This window comes from Oncorhynchus nerka, linkage group LG22 (genome assembly GCF_034236695.1).
Source record: "Oncorhynchus nerka isolate Pitt River linkage group LG22, Oner_Uvic_2.0, whole genome shotgun sequence".
Classification (NCBI taxonomy): domain Eukaryota; kingdom Metazoa; phylum Chordata; class Actinopteri; order Salmoniformes; family Salmonidae; genus Oncorhynchus; species Oncorhynchus nerka.
In genome coordinates, this window is record NC_088417.1 from 33,434,309 (window position 1) to 33,454,435 (window position 20,127).

The following is a 20,127-nucleotide window of genomic DNA, read 5'->3' on the forward strand; positions in this document are numbered from 1 at the left end:
GCAATGATGGAGTGGCTTCGTAAGAAGCATTTCAAGGTCCTGGAGTGGCCTAGCCAGTCTCCAGATCTCAACCCCATAGAAAATCTTTGGAGGGAGTTGAAAGTCTGTGTTGCCCAGCAACAGCCCCAAAACATCATTGCTCTAGAGGAAATCTGCATGGAGGAATGGGCCAAAATACCAGCAACAGTGTGTGAAAACCTTGTGAAGACTTACAGAAAATGTTTGACCTCTGTCATTGCCAACAAAGGGTATATAACAAAGTATTGTGATACACTTTTGTTATTGACCAAATACTTATTTTCCACCATAATTTGAAAATAGATTCATAACAAATCCCACAATGTGATTTTCTGGATTTTTTTTCTCATATTGTCTGTCATAGTTGAAGTATACCTATGATGAAAATTACAGGCCTCTCTCATCTTTTTAAGTGGGAGAACTTGCACAATTAGTGGCTGACTAAATACTTTTTTGCCCCACTGTATGAAGTGTACCCAGACTTCACCCTGTCTAGTTTCAACTCTAATAGTCCAAGATGAACTAGCTAGCTCGATAAAACAGTGCTGACAATTCATAAATAATTTGTGAAACCATAATGTGTGACAGGATTGAATGTTGCATGCAATGTTCAATGTTGTATGAGTTGCTTTGCGTATCAGCAAATTTGCTTGAGATGATCTCACCGCAGCACTGCTCAATGTGTCCATGTTACTTGACATGGGCGTTTTCTAATATCTAGGTGAGCTTCCCCACCTACTCAGGCTGTTTTTTGGACTTTCTAATAGTTAGAAAATGTACATTTTGAAAAATGCTGAGCATTTCTAGCTGGAAAAATATTATTGGTGATGTTTTGGTCATTCAAAAGATTATTTTACATGGGATTCAGAATGACTGTTCGAGACCTTTAGAACCCATGTCACATACCTCATCTTATTGTGATGCTGCATTCATAACCAAGTGGGAACAATATTTAACGGCCCTCCAAATGGTAATTAGTAGTGGGAACTCGTTCATCATCCTGAGCTCCCACTTCTCTCACATGCTCGACAACAGCATTTTTGGCATTTAAATGCAACAATACATTATTTATAAAAAGCAATCTATTAATATATTTATCTTAACACAATCATTTGTGTACAAGCTTGATAGCTGTACTTTTAGTTTATGGTTTTTGCAGCATGATGACCATTGACCAATCAGTGATTCTCAATGAGTTTAAAGCATGTGAATGCATCCAACTGGTATTTAAGACATCACAACTAGTAAATTCCCACCTCCTACTTGATTACGAATGCAGCATTACCAATGGCTTGTCCCTGCTCAATTTCATTACCTCCCATTGGTTTCAATCCATTAATCTACACTGTCTGCTGTTTACTTATTGCAGGGACCACAAACCAGTTAATGCAGTTTTGAGAGCTCAAGATGACCATCTGAAATAGGATTCAGTAAAATTCAGTGAGTCACAGCAAAAAGAGAGAAACTGTCCACCTTCAGACAATTCAGCATTACTACCACATATTTAGTTTCCGTTTGAAAACAATTCCAGTTCATGGGTAGTTTATCGAATGAGCTCAGTGCTTTATGAAAAGTATAACAAAAGCAGTAAGTGCTAAGGTGATACTTCCTGAAGCTTTTAGACTGATTATCGTCTCAGAAGACAGAAAGGGGAATCCTAGCGCAACAGACAGGTAGAAACGGACATTTAAATCCCTCTGTTAAACAGCATCTTGAAAAATGACTTTTCACGTAATATGGATTGAAGAAATGTAAAACCACTTCATCGTAGACAAAATTACTTTCTTCTTGCCAGCTCCCATGGGGTAGCATTGATCTGTATTTTATGACAGGTGACAGCACCTATTGGGATACCCATTTCTCACTTGCCAAGGGTTTAGATTGAGGAAGGGGGTAGAGGATTGAAATGTGTGTTCCATCTTTTATATTGGGGCCTTGAATTCCTTTTAATATCTAAACGTTCTAGAACAGAACAAATATAATTTTAGTTACTCAAAATGATTGTCACCCTTCCACATTTACCAGTTGAAATCACCCTTAATCTTTTAACTTGTATTTTACACCAATTAAACAACAATATTCTGGCCAGCTGAGGGAAGATGTATACAAGAAAGAGAGAGAGAGAAATGTATAAATGCACCCCCCCTGTCCATTTAAAAATGTTCAAGCAGGAGTGTTTGCCAGAGATCAGAGTCGAGTAGATGAGTAGAAAATGGATACCCCTTTCATCTAAGCCTCGGAATATTTTTTTTTCTGTTAAATTCTGAGAAGTGAAATGGTAATGTTGGAGTACCCCTGCACATGCCCAGCTAATCAATTTAGACAGCAAAAAGGAACACCACAGGCAATTAGCCGCCACACTCCCAGACAGCCCGTTCATGGGTAAGGAGAGAGCAGGTATTGACAAACTCAGGGGAATTAGAGCTGTGAAGTGTGAGGACAGTTGATTGTTACAGCCGATTTGATGCCACAGACGCCAGCAGGCCGAAGAGGATTAGCTTTAATGGACACAAGCAAAAGGGGGGAGCGGGAGGGAGAGAAAATGGGTAATTATTTTACCCATCACAGTCCTTGATTCCTCCCATTGGGTCATCAATGTTGATTGATTCTACATGTTGTAGGGACTAGCTACCTGGCTGGTTGGCAACGTTTTTCCAGGAAACAGGGAAACTTTTGAAACCTGTGGATTTTCCCCAACTGAGTCAAATCATAAAATGTCAAAGCAACACATTAGATGCAACATGGAAGCTCTCAAACCAGTAGCCAATTACATTAACATAGCAGTTTGTTAATGAGCCACCAACACATTCAGCCAATATTTTGCTTGTGAAATGCCAATTCCTACAGCCACTACATCAAACATTCCTGTCAGCTTTTATCATACGTTTACATTGAGATTACGAAGCATTTATTGTCCAGTATGAAACAGGGCCTCATAGAGGTTTATAAACATGGATGCATGGGGTTTGTAGAAAGATGTTTAGCAACACAGCTCTAAGGAATGCATGTCTGCTCATTAAAATGCATAAATACATCAAGGGTCATTATCATGACACAAGGAAAGACCCAGATGCAGACACAGGAGGCAGATGGTTGGAGTGTTTATTCATCCAAAAGGAGTAGGCAAGATAATGGTCGTGGACAGGCTAAAGGTCAAAACCAGATCAGAGTCCAGGAGGTACAGAGTGGCAGACAGGCTCATGGTCAAGGCAGGCAGAAAGGTCAGGCAGGCGGGTACAGAGTCCAGAAACAGGCAATTGTCAAAACCGGGAGGACTAGAAAAAGGAGAATAGCAAAAAGCAGGAGAATGGAAAAAACGCGGGTTGACTTGGAAAACATACAAACAAACTGGGGCAGAGAGACAGGAAACACTAGGATAAATACACTGGGGAAAATAAGCGACACCTGGAGGGGGTGGAGAAAATAACGAGGACAGGTGAAACAGATCAGGGCGTGACAGTCATATTGACTGTTTATGGATAAGGCCTCTACAGGCCTTATTGGGTTTACAGAGGTCAATATATTTTGGACAGATCCACACTGTCAATCAAGTTTTTTAAAACTCAAATACTTCTAGTAAGTTGAACTCAATGTCAATTAAACATAATTATTACTTTAAATGTTTATGTGGTACTGACTCAAATCTATATGAGACGTCACATCAACAATTGTTTTGAAAGTTACGATAAAAACATTATATTTTTGCTTGTAGTTAACCTGTTGCTTCTACTCGGGACGCTTGCGTCCCAACTAGAGCTCTGGAAATGCAAATGCGCTACGCTAAATGCTAATAGTATTAGTTAAAACTCAAAAGTTCATTAAAATACACATGCAGGGTATCGAATTAAAGCTACACTCGTTGTGAATCCAGGCAACAAGTCAGATTTTTAAAATGCTTTTCGGCGAAAGCATGAGAAGCTATTATCTGATAGCATGCAACACCCCAAAAGACCCACAGGGGACGTAAACAAAATAATTAGCATTTCGGCGTTACACAAACCGCACAATAAAATAGAAAACATTCATTACCTTTCACCATCTTCTTTGTTGGCACTCCTAGATGTCCCATAAACACTATTTGGGTCTTTATTTCGATTAAATCGGTCCATATAAAGCCTAGATATCGTTATATGTAGACTGTGTGATAAACGAAAAAAACATTGTTTCAAAACGTAACGTCATTTTTTTAAATTCAAAAAGTCGACGATAAACTTTCACAAAACACTTCGAAATACGTTTGTAATGCAACTTTAGGTATTAGTAAACGTTAATAAGCGATAAAATTCATCAGGAGGCGATGTAAAGATCATTAGCTGTCCGTCTGGAAAAATGTCCGGCTAGAAACTCAACGAAAATATCCGGTCCTAGGCCTGGAGGAGATACGGTGTCCTGTATGTGTTTGACCAAGAAAAAACTCGAAGGGAAATGACAAGACTCTAGACACCCTGTGGAAGCTGTAGGTACTGCAACCTCAGTCAATTAATTGTGGTTCACGTTTATCAATGGGTTCAAGTAGCGCATGGATATATTTTCCCCATTTTCAGTGATCAGTTTTTCCTGTGCTTTTCGATGTAAATGCCGTTCTGGTAAAGCCACAGCAGTGATTTAACCAGTTTTTTAAACGTCTGAGTGTTTTCTATCCACACAGACTAAGCAAATGCATATACTATATTCCTGGCATGAGTAGCAGGGCGCTGAAATGTTGCGCGATTTTTAACAGAATGTTCAAAAAAGTAGAGGGTCGACTTAAGAGGTTAACCTCTTAGAGCTACCCCCCTACTTTTTTCAATTTCCGCCTGAAGACAAACCCAAATCTAACAGCCTGTAGCTCAGGCACAGAACCAAGGATATGCATATTCTTGGTACCATTTGAAAGAAAACACTCTGAAGTTTCTGTAAATGTGAATTGAATGTAGGAGAATATAACACAATAGATCTGGTTTAGATAATACAATGAAAAAAAACATTGTTTTTTATTTTATTTTCAAGCTGATACAAGTCAAATCTGGACCCCATTTATGGTCACAGTGACTCTATTGGTTTGAGTAATGACTACAAATCACTATAAGTAACTGTACTCAGATATATTACGTGCGTATTTTGAGTCATGACATCACATTGGGGTTTACAGTGCAGGTCTATACAGTACACTGAGTGAATTCCACTGAAGGCCCTATTCGCTAGACCACCCCAGGCCATCACTTTGTCATTTTTCAAAAGCACCTAAGAAGCTCAAAACGATAAACACCAAAATGGGTGAATGTGGACAGAAAGGAGGATAGCTTCTCAAAGAACACAACAAGTGGCATTGATAGACCAATCATCACCAACTTTGAAAAATCTGACCAAGAGTCTAAAAGATGATGATATAAGCTTGCCACCATTCTGGGCAAAACACAACACTTTTTGGACCCAAGTCTGATATGTTTCAGCAAAATTTTTTAGAGCCATTTGGCTCCCAGGCAGAGAGAAATCCATTGCACTGAAAAAACACTAAAAACAGCTTTTGTTTGTCCATAGCTAAAATGGAGAGACAACATAGATGCTGCCACATGATGCAGGCATATCAGGAGGAGGCAACTGGACTCTTTCTCTCCTTGATGGAGAGGTTTCCAGAGGCTTGCAGAGTCTCGAGGGAGGGACGGGGGGATGATGGAGAGCACTATTGAGTGCTTCATAAAGACCTTCCTTTCTCTCTCTCTGATGGGGGATCCATCAGAGAGAGAGAGAGAGAGAGAGAGTATGTAAATATAAACAAAAAGAGAAAGAAAGAAAGAAAGAAAGAAAGAAAGAAAGAAAGAAAGAAAGGGAAGGAAGACTCCACTGCCACACGAAAAGATGAAAATGGAAATGAAAAGAGAGGAAACAACTGAGAACATGGAACACGTTGCGTGTTTTTATCATCCTGTTGTTGTACGTGTACACTATAAAACGATGTATGGGCTTTTAACAATGAATTTAGTAGTGTAACAGGGTCAGAGTTTTAATAGTCGGGTTAAATCTTTTAGAATGTCTTAAACACAGAGGTCTTGTGCCAGATGTTTTCGATTCGCAACCTGTTTCTTAAGATTCCAGTTATTTAAATAATAACATGTTGTAAATAAGAATTTCTAGATAAAGGACACACTCCAACAATGCCAAAATGGCCACCACATCTTTTATCTAGTATTTGCATACTGCAAAGTCAAGTTAACTTATTGGAAGCAGGTAGCAAATTACAGGGCTGTCCTTACCCACTTGAGACATCTCAGGCACAGCAGCTACAAAGGGACCATCTGGAAATTTGGGGGCATTGTCATTGATGTCCTGGACTTTGATGATGAATTCCGACTTTGGTTCCAGGGGCTTTTCGGTGTTGCGGTCAAAGGCTTGTGCGTGGAGGACGTAGTGTGCTTTCCTTTCCCGGTCCAGGCTCTCAGTTGCATGAATATCTCCTGTCACCTCGTTGATGATGAATATACTCCCAGCACCTTCCCCGCTCAGAATGTACCTTACGGAGCCATCCCCTTTGTCTGAGTTGGAATGAAGCTGTAAGAGAGACCAGAGACAACATATCAGAGCTCTACTACATTGCATAACCATAATTATTAGATATTTAACTCCTTTAAGTTATAGCAATTGTAAAACGTAAATATTTAATAAGTGCTAAATGCCAGTCCAAAATGCTACAAAATATGGAGATATTCTCTAGAAAATCAAAGGAAGCCTATTAGTTGTGAGTGGGCTGGTAAGCTAATACATCAGACAAACCTGTGCGTCTTAGATTATTCAGTGTAACATATTCAAAATGTCATAGACAAAGCTTTAGCCAGGGATTTCTAAACATGTGTTTGCCAGTGTTTCCCTGAGCCAGCAGATTGCTTTTACACGTGTACAGATAGGCGTGCCTGGGAGAAGACGAAAGCGGTGAATGTGTCTTTAGTCCAAATTCCAGTGAGCCAGCCTGGTTGCCTAGTCGTAAATATGTGCTGTTCAGCCAGGAACCACTCTCCTTCTCCCTGTGGCACGTCTCCCTCAACAAAGCATTTTGTTTGTATGCTCTTGTCAAGATAATAATTGTACTAGAATGACTTTACAACTGACAGCGACGAAGATTGTTATATTTATAAGTGGAGCTGTCTGAAGATTATTAGAGGACATCACCATACAATTCTACGGAATCTACAAACTGAAACTATGCTGCTGCAGAACAAATAAAAGGGTTTCTATTTGAAACTTTATTCTAAACTTCTTATTTCCCTGCTCCACCTATGTTGGTAAAGAACCTGTATTATTATAGATTGTTGATATAGTGTTTGGTAATTATCAGAGGACCTCACCTCTATAAGAAAAAAGGTGGCGTAGATTGGCTACTTACTCAGTGCTACACTTACTAACGCTTAATTCTCAGTAAGAGAGCAAAACATGGGAGAGAAAACCAAGCAGTTTGTTCAGGCATAATTGATAACTTGAGAATTGCCACTCTCATGCCAGTTATTCTGCTCAGAACTTCACAACAAATACTAACAACAAATCTCATATTATTCACCTGCTTTTAACCAAATCCCAATTAGTTGACAGTTTTAGTTTGTATCCTGTGAAGTTCTTACGATAATAGTCACCTGCTTTACCAAATCCCAATTACCTGACCGTTTTAGTTGGAACTTAAAAGCAAAACCATAAAATATGTTTGTTTTACGGGGTCAGTTATAGTTTTACAGCAAATGAGGGTTAAGTGCCTTGCTCAAGGACACATCAGATTTTTCCACTTTTTAGATTAAGGTATTCAAACCTGTGATATTTCGGTTGCTGGCCCAACACCCTAACCACTAGGCTACCTGCCGCCCAACATTACATACTATTCACCTGCTTTACCAAATCAGGACATTATAACTGTACAAAAAATGCAGTATAACCATCCATACTGATTTCATTCATTTGAATGAAGATGACAGAACTTTTTTTTTAAATATATGAGGTACTAAGTAATAGGTAACTTATCATTTCAAATGTATACAGTGATCTAACAAAGCCTGAAGAGTTCAATCGTCCATTTACATTCTCACCTTCTACATGAATTAATGTGTCAAACATCAAGGGTCTAACCACAACAGGCAATTTTGACTTCACAGCAATAATGCTTCATGATAGCAGCACCATTTTCATATTGCATTGCATATGTATCTACCCCAACCATTATTGAGCATATACAGAACTCCTGAAGCCCAAGGCAAAAAATGTACAACAAAATTTTACTCTTGGAACTTAGTATCTCATTTGAATTACTTATCTCGTTCAAACAACTTAATTGTTATTTTCTTTTAATAAGGTGTCATTTGTTATGCAGTGCCAGTTGTGCTTGTCAGACCATTGATGCAGCCATTCATTCACTGATGCCATCCATTGATATGATTATTAATTGTCAGTTTTTGATAGGGCTGCGTTTGAATGCAAAAGCATGCGTGGGCCAACATGATCTCACGGTTTTACCAATTTGACTTCAGATTCTGACATGTATCCATGTTTTTGGCACCCTTGGCTGCTCCTCCTACTCAGCATCTTCATTCATTAATTCCAGATGCTTAATTTAAAGGGGCAATCAGCAGTTGAAACAATGACGATCCATATCAACATTATATACTAAACAAAAATATAAATGCAACATGTAAAGTGTTTGTCCCATGATTGATGAGCAGAAATAAAAAATCTCAGAAATGTTCGATACTCAAATTTTGTGCACACATTTGTTTATATATCTGTTAGTGAGCAGCTCTCCTTTGCCAAGATAATCCATCTACCTGACAGGTGTGGCATATTAAGAAGCTGATTAAACAGCATGATCATTACATAGGTGGTGTGGTCAATAATTGGCCACTCTAAAATGTGCAGTTTTGTCACAGATGTCTCAAGTTTTGAGGGAACGTGCAATTGGCATGCTGACTGCAGGAATGTCCACCAGAACTGTTGTCAGAGAATTTAATGTTCATTTCTGTACCATAAGCCACCTCCGACATTGTTTTAGAGAATTTGGCAGGATGTCCAATCGACCTCACAACCCCTGCCACGTGTAACCACCCCAGACCAGGACCTCTATATCCAGCTTCTTCACCTGCAGGATCGTCTGAGACCAGCCAACCGTACAGCTGATTAAACTGTGTGTTTGCACAACCAAAGAATGTCTGTACACACTGTCAGAAACCGTCTCAGTGATGCTCATCAGGGTGCTCGTCGCCGGCACACGGGTGTTGACCTGAATGCAGTTCGGCAAATGCTCACCTTTGATGGCCACTGGTACGCTGGACAAGTGTGCTGTTCACGGATAAATCCCGATTTCAACTGTACTGGACAGTGTACTAGACAGTGTGTATAGTGATGTGTGGGTGAGCGATTTGTTGATGTCAACGTTGTGAACAGACTGCCCCATGGTGGTGGTGGGGTTATGGTATGGGCAGGCATAAGCTACGGACATTGAACGCAATTGCATTTTATCGATGACAAGTTGAATGTACAGAGACACCATGATGAGATCCTGAGGCCCTTTGTCGTGCCATTCATCTGCCGCCTTCACCTCATGTTTGAGCATGATAATTCACAGCCCCATGTCGCAAGGATCTGTACACAATTCCTGGAAGCTGAAAATGTCCCAGTTCTTCCATGGCCTGCATACTCACCAGATATGTCAACCATTGAGCATGTTTGGGATGCTCGGGATCGATGTGTATGACAGCGTGTTCCAGTTCCCACCAATATCCAGGATACATTTAAGAGGAGTGGGACAACATTCCACAGGTCACAACCAACTCTATGCGAAGGACATGTGTCGCGCTGCATGAGGCAAATTATGGACACCAGATACTGACTGGTTTTCTGATCCACACCCCTACCTTTTTTAAAAGGTATCTGTGACCAAGAGATAGGTATCTGTATTCCTAGTCATGAATGTATTTAAATGGACTGATTTCCTTATGTGAAATGTAACTCAGTAAAAACATTGAAATTGTTGCATGCTGCACTTATTTTTCTGTTCAGGGTAGTTTTAACCATGTTTTGAGGCAAAAATGTTGTTTACATTTACTGTGTTATAAACATTTGAGTAAAGCAAGATTATATGTTGGGTTCTGATGTGGTATGACAGTTAAAATAAGCTCGTGAGGCATTTATACGTTATATTCTTTAATAATCAACGTGTACATGTTATTTTATAAGTCAAAAAAAGTATGTAGCAACTCCAGGTTACCATTTTAAGGGTGAAGGTTTTGGATAGGGTAAAAAAAAGACTAATTTACCACTTGGATTGAACATGCAACCTTCGGAATGATGATGCTGAGCAATAGGAGCAAACCTGAGGTCAAATAACACTGAAAACATTTGACAATTGGAGCAATGTGGATAAGTGTCAGAATCGGCTGTCAAATTGGTAAAACCGTCTGATATTGTTGGCCCACTTGCATTCTCTGTCATTCAAAAGCAGCTCTATCAAAGAACTGTCAATGAATAATCATATCAATGGAGGGAATTAGTGAATGAATGGCTGCAGCAAAGGTCTCAAAAGCACAACTGGCACTGCATAAAAATGAGGCCTAATTAAGTCTTTTGAACAGATAATAAGCCATTTAAACGACGAAATAACTTGTTTGGACGACTTAGTTTCTCGTTTGAATGACATATTCTCAATGCGTTTTTCAGAGATCAGTAGGTAAGTGCTTGTGCAAAATAAAAAAGGTGTGTAAGCAGCATTTACATGTGTTTTCCCTCCACTAACTACACCACTGAAGGTAGCCATTATGAAGCATATGAGGTAGCCATTACTGAATTTACGAGGTAGCCATTATTGATGAGGTAAACTCCCCCTGAGTGAGCATGTGAGGTAGACTCCCAGTGAGTGACAGACAAGGGGTACTGCATTAAGTCAGCAGGGCTTGTTGGTGGTGAAATACTCTATTTACAAAGAACTCTAGTAGTCCTGCAGGACAGCACCCAAGGGATGGTTTGGAGTAATGGTCTAGTTGTCAGCTGATTTGCACTGGCAATAACAGGCTATTGAGTTCCGATTACAATGATTATCTCAATTAGACAAATACAAAACAGCAGGGGACATAAAAAAGACTTAATCGCTGGTGTCCTTCTGCATGTCAGGAATTACCCCTCCCCTACACACATCTGACCCCATCTCCCCTTGTTCCCCTCTGTATTTCACAACATTAAGTTGAGCAGTGCGAAAGGTACCGGGTCCAAATCTAATCAAAACTGGGCCGAGCAAATGAATCCCTAATTAAAAAGCTGCTGGCTGATTGTAAGGCTTGCCACTTGATGGGAGCAAACTGTCCTTTCTCTGGTACACATCAGAGCCTCTAATTAGGTAGGGAGTCAAAGACCCCATTGAGTTTTTCCTCTCCTAATCAGGAATCAGGATTAAGTTAATGACAACCCACCAACCATACGAAAGCACACAATGAAACAGGCTGTTTACACTTCCCATGGGTGATGGAGACTGCAGGAAAGAACCTGGAGTAATAGAGTAAATGTAATATTATAGATTTTAAATGTGCATTATACATGCGAGTGTTATGATCAGGGTGTGTAGTGTTTGGAGAAATCGGGAGGTAGGGAGGAAATAAACAACACCTCACTACAGGAGAAGAAACCACTTACATGTCCGAAGGAGGCAATCTGCAAGTACAAGCACATACATTTTATTTAGCCTGCGGTCAGAGTGCTAATTTGGCCATTGACTTATTTGGCAAGAGCTAATATATCACAGTCGCTTAAGAGAGTGTGAGCCACTGAGCATATGGTGACTGGTCCCTTTCCAAAGCCAGGAGATAAAAGTGATAACAGATTACGGGTCATTACCCCAACATCAAACACTATAGGGGAAGACACAGTTTGTTAGGCCACATGGGAACAACAAGACTGACACAGAAGTCATAAAGCCAAATCAGATGGACAATACCGATCAGCATCAAAGGTTGAACCTGTTAGGTAGACCAATCTATGGTGTTACAGAAAGCTTCCTTTGGGGCTATGGCTACAACTCCATGTGGAGTGCACTTCTGATACTTGTAATGCATTTGATTCCAGCAGAGTCAGGAAAAGGCTGATTGGCATAAAAGCCATAACATCATATTCGATGACCAATATTGATAGGCTAAACCTACTAGGAAGACCACTCAATGCTCTAACAGACATACTTTGTAAACGGCTACATCTCTATGCAGTGTGACTTCTAATGCATTCAATACCAGTAGTCAGGGATCATTTATTTATAGTTCATTAAAGATGATCACTCAGAAATGTTCATGACTCCTCGCCTTTTGGATGTAATTAGTGTTCATTTTGTTAATACAGTACATCAACGGGCCTGTCCGAAAAGAGCTGAACATACATCATCACTGTCTGTGTGTATGGGTGTGTATGTGTGTGTGTATGCGTGTGTGTGCTTGTGTGTGTGTGTGTGTGTGTGGAAATAATGAAGGCCATATGAAAAACAACTGCAATGTCCTGAGGAGCGGATGGAAAGATGTGTGGGGGACTGCCTGTCAGTTAGCGGTGAGTGTCCACATACAAATAAGTATAAATCCTCTCTACTGAGCTGCTTCCTCCTCTCTCTCCTCAAGGCAGGAAAAACATCGCTAGGTGAGTCGTGTCTTGATTGGCCACTAAGGGAGAGTCAGCTAGTTTTTTCTTTATTATTTTAACCAATAAGACATACAGTGCATTCTGAAAGTATTCTTCCACATTTTGCTACGTTACGTCCTTACTCTAAAATTGAGTAAATATTTTTTTTCTCATCAATCTACACACAATGCTCCATAATGACAAAGTGAAAACAGGTTTTTAGGAATACCTTATTTAAATTAGTATTCAGGAGTTTGCTATGAGACTCGAAATTGAGCTCCTGTGCATCCTGTTTCCATTGATCGTTCTTGAGATGTTTCTACAACTTGATTGGAATCCACCTGGGGTAAATTCAATTGATTGGACATGATTTGGAAAGGCACACACCTGTCTATATCAGGTCCCACAGTTGACAGTACATGCCAGAGCAAAAACAAAGCCATGAGGTCAAAGGAATTGTCCGTAGAGCTCCGAGACAGGATTGTGTCAAGGCACAGATCTGAGGAAGGGTACCAAATCTGCAGCATTGAAGGACCCCAAGAACACAGTGTCCTCCAGCATTCTTAAATGGAAGAAGTTTGTAACCACCAAGACTCTTCCTAGAGCTGGCCGCCTGGCCAAACCGAGAAATCAGGGGAAAAGGGCCTTGATCAGGGAGGTGACCAAGAACCCGATGGTCACTCTGAAAGAGATCCAGAGTTCGTCTGTGGAGATGGGAGAACCTTCCAGAAGGACAACCATCTCTGCAGCACTCCACCAATCAGGCCTTTATGGTAGAGTGGCCAGACGGAAGCCACTCCTCAGTAAAAGGCACATCATAGGCTGCTTGGAGTTTGCCAAAAAGGCACCTTAAGGACTCTCAGACCATGAGAAACATCATTCTCTGGTCTGATGAAACAAAGATTGAACTATTTGGCCTGAATGCCAAGCGTCACGTCTGGAGGAAACCTGGCACCATCCCTACGATGAAGCATGGTAGTGGCAGCATCATGCTATTGGGATGTTTTTCAGTGGGAGACTAGTCAGGATAGAGGGCATGATGAATGGAGCAAAGTACAGAGAGATTCTTGATAAAAACCTGCTCCAGAGCGCTCAGGACCTCAGACTGTTGCGAAGGTTCACCTTCCAACAGGACAATGACCCTAAGCACACAGCCAAGACAATGCAGGAGTGGCTTCGGAAAGAGTCTCTGAACGTCCTTGAGTGGCCCAGCCAGAGCCCGGACTTGAACCCGATCGAACATCTCTGGAGAGACCTGAAAATAGCTATGCGGCGATGCTCCCCATCCAACCTGACAGAGCTTGAGAGGATCTGCAGAGAAGAATGGGAGAAACTCTCCAAATACAGGTGTGCCAAGCTTGTAGCATCAACACTGCCAAAGGTGCTTCAACAAAGTACTCAGTAAAGGGTTTGAATATTTATGTAATTGTGATATTTCAGTTTTGTATTTGTTATAAATTTGCAAGATTTCTAAGAAACTGTTTTTGCTTTGTCATTACGGGGTATTGATGAGTAAAAAAACAGTTTAATCAATTTTAGAATAAGGCTGTAACGTAACGAAATGTGGAAAAGTTCAAAGGGTCTGAATACTTTCCGAATGCACTACAAGTTACTTCCAAAATGGCAACCTATTCCATATACAGTACAGTGCTCTTTTATTACAGCTGCTACTGCTACTACTGTTACTGCTACTACTGTTACTGCTACTACTGCTACAGGGCTCTGGTCAAATGTAGTGCTCTATATTAGTATATAAGTAAATAGGAAGCCATTTGAGACGTACTGTACTGAAAAGTTGAGCCCTCTCCTCCACTGTGCTACAGAGAGGAGGATGCAGGGATTCTCAGAGAGAATGCAGAGAGAGAGATGAGAAAGAGAGAGGAGAAACAAACAAATAAAGATCTTCATGTAGGTCTGACTGATGAAGGCCAGTGCAGTAGCGAAATGCTAGGTGACAGGAGAAAGGAGTGGGGAGGGGTGAGGTGGAAAAAAGAGAATGTGGGGGAAGCAGTGAGACAGGACGAAGGAGATAGTGTGGAAGTATTGTGGTGGGTGGGGTGAGGGGAGTGGGTGAGGCAGGCTGGTGGGTGTGGTGAGGTGTGTGGGTAATCTCTCTCTCTCTCTCTCTCTCTCTCTCTCTCTCTCTCTCTCTCTCTCTCTTCAATAAGACCTAGCCAAAAGGATGACTGTCTGGCGCATGGCATGCATTAGGACCTTGAGTGTTAAAGGGATCAAAATTGTCAGGGGCAACACAGTCACTGGCAGGAACATTCAGATCCCCAGACAAACCCTTTGACACTGACTTGGTCAGTGTGCAGCCTGCTAATGGAGGGGTACACAGAGACAAAGCTGTGGACATACCATTTTTACCTGCTATGACTCTGATATGTTCATGTTCATCTACCTTAGTTTATTGCACTGACTGTAAGTCGCTCTGGATAAGAGCATCTGCTAAATGACCAAAATGTAAATGTAAAAATGAACAGGTGCAAAGCAAACTGTAGGGTATTATTCTAATGTGTGCCACTCTCTTACTATTTGTATTTTGATCAAATGTGGCCTTGTTTGGGGGCGGAGCTCATTAAAATAATACCCAGCAGTGTGCTTTGCAAGTCGTAATTTTTCACATTTACATTTTGGTCATTTAGCAGATGCTCTTATCTCTTATGACTTACAGTCAGTGCAATAAGCTAAGGTCGATGAACAACAACATATCAATTCATTTGTCACAAATACCGTCATACGATTACAGTAATGCACTGTACTGTTGTTTTACGGTAACTTACAGGCAGCCAGTTGCTTGTCAGTGATCATAAAAACAATGGTAAAAAATATTACAGTAACAGTATTGGATACAGTAAAATACGGTACGCTAACACACGGTACCTTTTCTACGGTAATTATAGACAACTCTCTGACTGTAAGTTACCGTAAAATAACAGGACATTTTTACAGTGTAGTGCACTATATAGGGCATAGGGTGCTATTTGAGAGACAGACATGCATTAGCATGTACATCTACTTGTTGGGATGTGTGATTATCTCAACTGATTATCTTGTTGTTTGTGTCTGTACGTGCACTTGGAGTGTTTGTGTTTGACCATTACGATTTATATGCTGTCACATTTGCCAGCTGTGCTATGCTGCAGGAACCAAACAAGTGTTGGTGTCAACTGTCTTGCTAGGAAGCTGCCTAGATTCATCTAAGAGTTAGCATCTCTGAAAACATAGAAAAGTGCTGATGGGGAGTTGGAGAAGTTAAGGATATGTGTCTTTAGGGACGAGCTCTCTGTCTTTCCACAAATAGGCAAGGAGGAGAGGGGAAGCGGTTTGAGAAAAAGGGGTTGGCTCTTCAGCGCCAGGCCTCACATTTGCAAATAGCGAGGAGGGTTTGTTTTTTATTAAATTTCAGCCCTTATTCTTCGCTCAAGAGGACTTACTCACTTTTTATGTGGGTGCGCTTGATTATTGCTTGATTATTGCTGCATTTCGTACGTGCTTCCCCCAATCATATCCTCATAGCACTCTCTTGAGAATTGATGTGTCACAGTCTTGGGCACCTTGGTGATGATGGAACACACAGCTAATGACCGTGAATTGGGAGATTGTGATGGGGTCATGATAAAGATGTGCTGTTTGTCGCTGATGCACATCATCTTCTCTAATGGCTGTCCTCTATTTTGACTTTTACTGCTGCTGGGGGAAAAAAAATGAAACCCGGCACTCAATATGCACAAAAAGCTTCTTTCTATCAAATGTTGTGCACAGATTTGTTTACATCTCTGTTTTTGAGCATTTATCATTTGCCAAGATAATCCATCCACATGCCAGGTGTGTCATATCAATAAAATGATTAAACAACATGATAATTACACAGGTGCACCTTGTGCTGGGGACAATAAAAAGGCCATAAGCGAGCTCTAACATCATTTTAGAGAATTTGGTATCATGGGGGCGAGCGGTTTGCTGATGTCAACGTTGTCTGTACACAATTCCTGGAAACTGAAAATGTCCCAGTTCTTTCATGGCCTGCATACTCACCAGATATGCCATCCATTAAGCATGTTAGGGATGCTCTGGATCGACATGTACGACAAAGTGTTCCAGTTCCCGCCAATATCCAGAAACTTCGCACAGCCATTGAAGAGGAGTGGGACAACATTCTAGAGGCCACAGTCAACAGCCTGATCAATTATATACAAAGGAGATTTGCCGCGCTATATGAGGTAAATGGTGGTCACACTAGATACTGACTGGTTTTCTGATCCACGCCCCTAACTTTTTTTTAAGGTATCAGTAGTGACCAACAGATGCATATCTGTCATGTGAAATCCATAGATTAGGGTCTATTAATTCATTTAAATTGACTGATTTCCTTATATGAACTGTAACTCAGTAAAATCTTTAAAGTTGTTGCATGTTGAATTTATATTTTTGTTCAATACAATTGATGTTCACAGTAGAGGTCTGTGCGGGACTGATTTTTATACCACACCTGCCTGCTGCTGCTGACTTATTTTCCGACTCCCACTCGATCATGCAAGAACTAGTCCTGAACCCAACCGCAGACACTCAATGTTATTTTAGGTGTATGTGTTGCAGCTCCCTTTGCAGGCCCATGCTAGCAATTTTGACACCCTAGTCAAGTTCAAAATGTGAAAAAATTGCCTTAGAAATAGGTTAAAATACCAGAGATTCTCACATGGCTATTGGTACAGATATTTATATACAGTGGGGAGAACAAGTATTTGATACACTGCCGATTTTGCAGGTTTTCCCACTTACAAAGCATGTAGAGGTCTGTCATTTTTATCATAGGTACACTTCAACTGTGAGAGACGAAAATCTGGAAAATCACATTGTATGACATTGTAATTCATTTGCATTTTATTGCATGACATAAGTATTTGATCGCCTACCAACCAGTAAGAATTCCGTCTCTCACAGACGTGTTAGTTTTTATTTAAGAAGCCCTCCTGTTCTCCACTAATGACCTGTATTAACTGCACCTGTTTGAACTTGTTACATGTATAAAAGACACCTGTCCACACACTCAATCAAACAGACTCCAACCTCTCCACAATGGCCAAGACCAGAGAGCTGTGTAATGACATCAGGGGTAAAATTGTAGACCTGCACAAGGCTGGGATGGGCTACAGGTCAACAGGCAAGCAGCTTGGTGAAAAGGCAACAACTGTTGGTGCAATTATTAATAAATGGAAGAAGTTCAAGATGACGGTCAATCACCCTCGGTCTGGGGCTCCATGCAAGATCTCACCTCAGGGGGCATCAATGATCATGAGGAAGGTGAGGGATCATCCCAGAACCACACAGCAGGACCTGGTCAATGACGTGAAGAGAGCTGGGACCACAGTCTCAAAGAAAACCATTAGTAACACACTACGCCGTCATGGATTAAAATCTTGCAGCACACGCAATGTCCCCCTGCTCAAAACAGCGCATGTCCAGGCCCGTCTGAAGTTTGCCAATGACCATCTGGATGATCCAGAGGAGGAATGGGTGAAGGTCATGTGGTCTGATGAGACAAAAATAGAGCTTTTTGGAAGAAGAATGAGTACAACACCAAGAACACCATCCCAACCGTGAAGCATGGAGGTGGAAACATCATTCTTTGGGGATGCTTTTCTGCAAAGGGGACAGGACGACTGCACTGTATTGAGGGGAGGATGGATGGGGCCATGTATCGCGAGATCTTGGCCAACAACCTCCTTGCCTCAGTAAGAGCATTGAAGATGGGTCGTGGCTGGGTCTTCCAGCATGACAACGACCCAAAACACACTGCCAGGGCAACTAAGGAGTGGCTCCGTAAGAAGCATCTCAAGGTCCTGGAGTGGCCTAGCCAGTCTCCAGACCTGAACCCAATAGAAAATCTTTGGAGGGAGCTGAAAGTCCGTATTGCCCAGCGACAGCCCCGAAACCTGAAGGATCTGGAGAAAGTCTGTAATGGAGGAGTGGGCCAAAATCCCTGCTGCAGTGTGTGCAAACCTGGTCAAGAACTACAGGAAAAGTATGATCTCTGTAATTGCAAACAAAGGTTTCTGTACCAAATATTAAGTTCTGCTCTCATGATGTATCAAATACCTGTCACACAATAAAATGCTAATAATTACTTAAAAATCATACAATGTGATTTTCTCGATTTTTGTTTTAGATTCCATCTCTCACAGTTGAAAGTGTATGATAAAAATTACAGACCTCTACATGCTTTGTAAGTAGGAAACACTGCCGATTTTACAGGTTATCAAATTCTTGTTCTCCCCACTGTATATACAGTACCAGTCCAAGGTTTGGACACATCTAATCATTCAAGGGTTTTTATTTTTACTATTTTCTACATTGTAAAATTATAGTGAATACATCAAAACTACGTGTGAAAGAACACACATGTTGTAACCATGTTGTAACCAAAAACATGTTAAACAAATCAAACTGTATTTCATTTTTGAGATTTTTGAAAGTAGCCACCCTTTGCCTTGATGACAGCTTTGCTCACTTTTGGTATTCGCTCAACCAGATTCATGAGGTAGTCACCTGGAATGCATTTACATTAACAGGTGTGCCTTGTTAAAAGTTCATTTGTGGAATTTCTTTCCTTCTTAATGCATTTGAGCCAATCAGTTGTGTTGTGTCAAGGTAGGAATGGAATACAGATGATAACCCTATTTGGTAAAATAACAAGTCCATATTATGGCAAGAACAGCTTAATTAAATAAACAAAGAGAAACAACTGTCCATAATTACTTTAAGACATGAGGTTAGTCAATCCGGAAAATCCTCAAGTGCAGTCTCAAAAACCATCAAGCTCTATGATGAAACAGGCTCTCATGAGGACTGCACAAGAAAAGGAAGACCCAGAGTTACCTCTGCTGCAGTAGAAAAGTTCATTAGAGTTACCAGCCTCAAAAGCTGCAGCCCAAATAAATGCTTCACCGAGTCCAAGAAGCAGACACATCTCAATATCAACTATTCTGAGGAGACTGCATGAATCAAGCCTCATGGTCTAATTGCTGCAAATAAACCACTACTAAAGGACACCAATAAGAAGAAGAGACTTGCTTGGGTCAAGAAACACGAGCAATGGACATTAGACCAGTGGAAATCTGTCATTTGGTCTGATGAGTCCAAATGTGCGATTTTTGGTTTCAACCACAGTGTCTTTGTGAGACGCAGAGTAAGTGAACGGATTATCTCTGCATGTGTAGTTCCCACCGTGAAGCATGGAGGAGAAGGTGTGGGGGTGCTTTGCTGGTGACAATGTCTGTCATTTTTTAGAATGCAAGGCACACTTAACCAGCATGGCTACCACAGGATTCTGCAGCGAATCGCCATCAAATCTGGTCTATGCTTAGGGGGACTGTCATTTGTTTTTCAACATGACAATGACCCAACACCTTCAGGCTGTGTAAGAGCTATTTGAACAAGAAGGAGGGTGATGGAGTGCTGCATCAGATGACCTGGCCCTCATCATCACCCGATCTCAACCTAATTGAG

At 40.9% G+C, this 20,127-nt stretch overlaps 1 protein-coding gene across 1 annotated transcript in view; it reads right to left on the reverse strand.

Moving 5' to 3' along the window:
- The window catches only part of LOC115105115 (cadherin-18-like), a 228,250-nt gene that overhangs the window by 140,088 nt on the left and 68,035 nt on the right, over positions 1-20,127 (reverse strand). Inside the window, exon 3 of the mRNA XM_029626750.2 lies at positions 6,252-6,546. Coding sequence (XP_029482610.1) covers positions 6,252-6,546 — 295 coding nt within the window. The remainder of the gene's footprint in view (positions 1-6,251; positions 6,547-20,127) is intronic.